This window comes from Sphaeramia orbicularis, chromosome 7, assembly GCF_902148855.1.
Source record: "Sphaeramia orbicularis chromosome 7, fSphaOr1.1, whole genome shotgun sequence".
In the NCBI taxonomy this organism is placed as follows: Eukaryota; Metazoa; Chordata; class Actinopteri; order Kurtiformes; family Apogonidae; genus Sphaeramia; species Sphaeramia orbicularis.
This window is the reverse complement of record NC_043963.1, coordinates 37,398,788-37,405,712: the sequence shown is the minus strand read 5'-3', so window position 1 is coordinate 37,405,712 and position 6,925 is coordinate 37,398,788. Positions and strand designations below refer to the sequence as shown.

General features: G+C 36.8%; 1 protein-coding gene across 1 annotated transcript; it reads left to right on the top strand.

The window, feature by feature from the left end:
- The first annotated feature begins 2,497 nt into the window (after positions 1-2,497).
- On the top strand, positions 2,498-5,029 carry LOC115423059 (uncharacterized). Its single transcript, XM_030139763.1, has 6 exons — positions 2,498-2,676; positions 2,756-3,085; positions 4,106-4,232; positions 4,345-4,463; positions 4,582-4,628; positions 4,750-5,029. The coding sequence occupies exons 1-6, from the start codon at positions 2,643-2,645 to the stop codon at positions 4,924-4,926; spliced, it is 834 nt and encodes a 277-aa protein (XP_029995623.1). The 5' UTR covers positions 2,498-2,642; the 3' UTR covers positions 4,927-5,029.
- The last annotated feature ends 1,896 nt before the right edge of the window (positions 5,030-6,925 follow it).

The following is a 6,925-nucleotide window of genomic DNA, read 5'->3' as shown; positions in this document are numbered from 1 at the left end:
AGATTTAGCTACTTTTTGTTTCTGACTAAATACAGGCAAAAGTGAGTGATCACTTTCCCTCCTTGTCAAAGCTATGGAACAGAATATTGTTGGCTTCATAGCATGATATTTGTTATATTTTTGGCCATATTGTGATATCTGCATGAAATGAAACTGCAGTGTTAGGAGAGTAATATATGCTGGTTTCACAATTTGGACAAAAATATGACAAAAATGGGAATTATGCTGTGAGGGTAACGATATGTTTATTTTTGTAATAAGACATTTGTAACAAAATTTTACCAGTGTCACACAAGAGCCTATGGAGGGGTTAAAGGTTGTTTTGGCACTAAATAGGAGAAGGATCAAAAAGGGGCAGTTTTAAAGAGAAGAAAAGAAAAACAATCAAAACAGACTGTGATGTGAAATGATGAAAATGATGAAAAAATGAAGCAGCTGCTCCCTCCCTGCTATGTTGCAGTAACATTTATGCCCTCAGTGGCACCTGCATGGACCCTACCACCTGCACAGGTAAGATGAGGGGTGAACGCAGCATGAAATGAAGCCACAAATAAAGAAACCACCATTTCATTGCTGTTAATACATACTACACATCTGGCTATACCTGATCATAAAGGTCCGCATTATAAAAGAAAGTCAAAGGTCACTGAAGGCTCCCTGTCCTCAGTCTGTCCTCCTTTACCCCCTCTGTTAAGGACTTAATCATGCTGAAACCTGAATTCACTCTGATGAGCAGCTGACATCAAGGTACAACAATAAACTACAAATAAAACCATAATCATCATAATCTAATCAATAATTAATATATGTTTTTTAAAAAAGACAAAATAAGCCTGGTAATGGATCAAAAAAAATAAAAGAACATCAGTTTGTTTGTTTTATGCTTATGCAAATTGCTAAAATGCCATGTTCCCAACAAAACTTCACATAAAATAAAATTAAATACGTTAACTAATATGTGTTTCTATAACACCAGTTAATGGTGTAGCAAAAATGTTCCATAATTAAAATTTCCTTAGGGGCAAAAGAAAGTAACGGATCAAAACAGACCATAATCTCAAAAACACCGACTATTTTGTTTGAAGAAAACATAAGTTTCCAATTACAACTTTCTGTAATTTTCATTATCCAGTTCCAAGTAAAACCATTAAAAAATTTTAAAAACACTAATTTCATGGCAACGGATCAAATGCCTAAAATCACCAGACCCCAAACTTTACATGCAATAAAAAGTACTTTTTGGAAAAGGTAGTATAACAATCTCAACACAGTATGTTGGATACACATAATAAAAAGTAAAATATGGAAAAAAGAACTTCATGTATTACAATTTTAAAATTTTTACAATATTTCAAACTAGAAAAGCACTCGGAGAGCGCAGACCACCGCCAAGCGCAAAAATTCCCCACATAATCGGTGATACAAATCCTACATTTTTTAAAATAAAATCCGCCTTCTGGATCAGATCCGGATCAGCCTTTGAAATGTGATAGAGGACCCCATTGTCAATTCCTGAGTTAAATTTCATGAGTTTTGGTCAATAATTAAGCGAGATATTGGGAAACAAAAATTTTGGCCCCATTTACCACAATGTTAACGAAAATTTCAAAGTGATCCAGAATCCAGGATTTCTTCCGGATCACCCCCAAAAGTTAATCATTTCTTCCTTATCCCATTTCCAACAAACCCTGAAAATTTCATCAAAATCTGTCCATAACTTTTTGAGTTATGTTGCACACTAATGGACAGACAAACAAACAGACAGACAAACAAAGCCTGGCAAAAACATAACCTCCTTGGCGGAGGTAACTAGACAAAATTTCCTAAAAAAAATTAGCCATAATAGGGTACTGAGGGACAATTTAAATTTTTTACCACCCATGTTTACCTCCCCTTGACCAGGCCCGTGTGTCTCCAGTATTGTCAGATGAACTTAACCTTTTATAGTTCACTCATAGAAATACTCTGAGATTCTAAAATTCAACCTTAGTGTGTTATTGGAGGATATAAAAAGACTTTATTACTTTAGTGAAACGTTTCAAAATGTTTTATTGTCATGTAGAAAGTCATGGTCAATGAAGTTACCGTATTTGGTTCCTTACCCATATGTGGCAAATAAAAAAACAGCCAAGAAAGTACAAGAAAAACATATGTAATGTGAAAGGAACATGTATTTTAGAACATTAGACCAACATAAGTGCTGATCCAGACCCCTGTCCATATCCACATTCTCCCTTTGAACATCATTCCTTACATTAGTACCATTACTTCATGGTACCTAACAAAGCAGGTACACTCACCGCTCATGCAGAGGTGGACCTTACAGACCCTGTAGACCACATTGGACCTGAGATTGTTGACTCACTGTCCTCACTGGAACTGTTGCTGTCACTGTCTTGTAATATGTGTGGAAATGACCAAAAATAGTCACTTGCCTGATAAAGTGTTAAAAAGGAACATGCAAAGAAAGTCACACATGATAAGAGCTGTGTTTAGTCGTCGAAGACCCGACAGCCTCATGAGGAAAGCGTCTGTCTTAGTGCTGCGTGAACCACTTCCTTCTTCCTTCAGTGAGGAGGCGCCTCAGACCCTCTAAAGTCTGCCAAAGTGGAAACAGTGCAAAGCTCAGCCATCAGTTGAAGATGAAGTTTGCCTTTGTCTTTCTTCTTCTAATAGGTACGGTAAGAAAAAAAAAAGAATTCTTTCTTTTGATTGCCTGTAATGACAATGTTAATGATAAATATTTTCTCTCCAGACACCTCTCATTTAAAAGGTCTGCAGAGGACTCAGGAGTTCAGAGACATTTCACTGAGACTGGTCTACCCTTCATTTTATAATAATTACAACAAATCCTGTTGTAAACTCTATCCAGGAAGATGTTTCAAACTGCTGGACAGTGCAGGCTACACGTGTGATTTTCTAAAAGGTAGAGTTACCAAAACTGAGGACAACGGCTGGATTGAGTTCAAAATATCAAATGTGCAGATTGTGGATGGAGGGTATTACAGATGTATGGTGATGGGAACCCAAAACCACATCTACAGGGACTACTATGTGGAAGTCTCAGAGGTCTCAGATGTCTCAGGTAAGTGTTAAATAGTGTTCATTAACATTATGTGATGAAATTACAGTAAGTTTTGTTTTGTTTTTTCCTGAAGTTTTACTTAGGTTCTAGGATTAGATCATTGATCCCACTGCAGCAAAATACACAGGTTTATAGCAACAAAGCACAAAAAATAATATATAGCAAAAACAGAAAAATAGAGAACTGTATAAAATATGAGAATTAGAACTACGAAAACACAGTCTGGTCAAAAAATGTCACCACCTGGATTTCACTAAGCATAGTTGCACTTTATTTTCTCACTGATATTGCACAACAGATTGTATGCGATGGTACTGCACTATGGGATCTTGATGGTCTATGCACTGCAAAAAAGGGGTGTTTAAAACAAGATTAAAACTCTAAATCTGAGGAAAAAGGAACTCAAAACAAGTGACATTATATGTCCATGCAACAAGATAATTTCACTTGACAAGATTCTTGAATCAAGATAGTTAAATCTAAATAAGCACATCGACAGATTTTTAAATTAGAAGTCTTTTGTTTACAGGAAGTTTTTTAAAGTACATACTAACCTTAATGTCAGCCTGGTTACTAACCTGCCTGTTTTTTTCTGTATGCAAAGCTGTTGAATACTTGAATTTCCCTTGGGATTAATAAAGTATCTATCTATCTATCTATCTATCTATCTATCTTGGTTTTTATAACATTATACAGTGATTCAGAGAGATTTAATAAAACCTTTCAAGCTGCAAATAGTGAATATGAGTGATTTTTGTCAGTTTACGACCTTATAACAGTTGTTTTATTGCATGTGTTTACTTTTTAGCAAGTGCTGCTCAGATGGTTTATGGCAGGCATCTATCTATCTACAGATGTATGAACACTTAAAATAAGAAATGAACTCTTAAAACAACATAAATTACCTAACACTTCTAAATCTAAGTTTGTTTTGATCTTGGTAATAACCAAATCATTTGCAGTGTGTAGTTCAGTGTTTGTTATACAGTCGAAGTACTGATGTTATTTTGTATTTTACAGAAGATTCAGGTGACTATACTCAGTCTCAGCCTCCACTAATAACAACCACAAATGCTCCCAACACAACCCAGACCACCCCAGTCCCCACTGGACCTGTTCTGGCCCACGACCACAGTGACAGTCCCAGGTATTCATCACTCTACACATCACTGACTAGGTTCCCCTGTTTTTTTACCGGCTAAATGATGTTACATGAGTGAAGACTACACACCTGAGTGAAGTTTGGTGTCTCTCCCCAGAGTTCCCTGGAGTTTTGGGCTGCCTCTTGCTACCATTGTTTCTTTTGCAGCAATGATTTCCATCACTTCACTAGTTGGTGTCATTTTCTGCTGTGTGAAGGCAAAACGTAAACAGTCAAGTAAGCAAACTGTATAAATTGATGATGGTATCGTTTTGAGTTTTCACCAAGTAATTTAACTCAGTTGGCATTTATTGCACACTTTTTAGCCTCAGTGTGATGTTGTTTTTCTTTGTAGACAAATGTGAAGACACACTGTGTGAGTCATTGAAACAGGAGGTCCCGGTGAGTGCTAAAGAAGGAACCAGCAGCCTCTGACAGTCATGGTCACTTGACTTTAAAAACATAACAAACAGGAGACATGTTTATGATTCAATAGTCTGCTGACAAGGTTTGTGTCCCACAGGAACTGAGCGGTATAATCTACACCACAGTGGATTTCAAAGCTCACCAGAAACCCACAGAGCTGTACGAAAACCTGAGGATGCACACAACACAGGAGGGAGAGGAAGCCCCTGAGTCGGCCTGGAGAACAGAGCATGCTGGGACTGTGGAGTACTCCACACTGGCCATCCACACATAAAATAAAAAGTTTAGATAGACTCAGGTTTTTTTATGTTTCTACCATTATATTTGTCATATTGCTTTGTTTTAAAGGGGTCATATTTTGCAAAACCCACTTTTATTAGTCTTTGGTACATTTATTTGTGTATTTGGACCCTAACAGTTCATAAAGTTTGAATTTGAACCCTCCAGGTGCTGCAAAGTTATCTTTATATTCATTTTGGCAAAAATCAAGTGGATTTCTACAACCCATTTTAATTCCTGTTTAATTTGTCACATCTATGACTAGTTACATCACAATATTTGCACATATAAGGTCAAGACTTCCAACGAACAAATCTCAGAGTACGACATACACTGCAAAAATCCAAATCTCACCAAGTGTGTTTTTCTCATTTCTAGTCAAAATATCTCATCACACTTAAAATAAGACATAAACACCTAAAGAGTAACTTTTCAGTGAGATATAAGAACTTATTTTTAGACAATAGATCTTGAAAATCTTATTTCAAGAAATCTTACCAAGATCATTTTCACTTGCTCCATTGGCAGATTTTTTTTTGCTTGAATTAAGCAAAAAAGCAAGTTCTTATATCTCACTTACAAGTTACTCTTTAGGTGATTATGTCTTATTTTAAGTGTGATGAGATATTTTGACAAGAAATGAGAAAAATACACTTGGTAAGATTTTGATTTTTGCAGTGTAATTGTCAGCGGTTGTAGTCCATACTGAAAATATGTCCAAACTTCAAGCCGATTACCTAAAATGTTCAGTTGTTGGTTGTATGAACAAACACAAGTGGCTGAATGGGACAGAACAGCACAGCCAACAACCTGGAGGGGGTGGGGCATGAAGTGGCTCATTTGTATTTGAAGGGCCAGCGCTCAAAACGACCTTTCTGGTGTCATTACTCAGAAATAGGGTTGAAGATGGACCTGTGGAGTTGAATTAATGAAGAATTCAGACCCAAGCATAGCATTTACAGTTTATGAAGACCACAGGGAAATGTTTTAAAATGCATAATTCCATTTAAAAAAGCAAAATATCACTCCTACTAAGCAGTGGGTCATGTACACTGATCAGCCATAACATTATGTCCACTGAAAGGAGAAGTGTTAATAATATTGATTATTTCATTACAACGGGACCTTTCACTGGGTTTGATACATAAAGCAGCAGGTGAACATTTAGGCATTAAAGCTGATGTGTTGGATGCAGCAAAATGAGCAACATAATGAACTGAGTGACTTTGACCAGGTCCATATTGACTGGGTCAGAGCATCTCCACAACTGCAGGTCCTGTTGGGTGTTCCTGGTTTGCAGTAGTTAGTACAGACCAGAAATGGACTAAGGAAGGACATCCCAGTCTCAGGACAGTTGATCATCTGTGGGAGGTGTTGGACAAATTAATCTGATCCATGAAGGTCCACCTCTACTTCCAGGACTTCACTGATCTGCTGCTAATGTCTGGGTCCAGATACAACAGTACACCTTCAGAGGTCTGGTGGAGTCTAGGCCTCAGTTCAGAGCTGGTTTTGTGAGGAAAAAGGGGAACCTACACAATATTAGACAGATGGTAGTAATGTTATGATCCCATAGATGTTCATTTGGTTGAGATCCAGTTGTTCTTTAGATACTTTTAGAGATACTAAACACTTTACACTGGAAATGAACAACAAGATTTGTGGATGATCTGATCCAGTGATTCATCACAATTTCTCCTCTTGTAAAAGTTGCTCCAATCCCTAGTTTTGCCCATTTTTGGTGTTTCCAACACATCAACTCTGAGAGCTAAATATTCACCTTCTGTCTAATATAGTTACACACTAACTAGAACAAGATCATCTAAATTAATACTACGTTGCCTGTCAGTGACTATAATGTTATGGTTGATCAAATATGTTCACTTCATGACTGTGTTCTTTTACTTGAGACACATTATATACAGTACAGGCCAAAAGTTTGGACACACCTTCTCATTCTTCGCATTTTCTTTATTTTCATGACTATTTACATT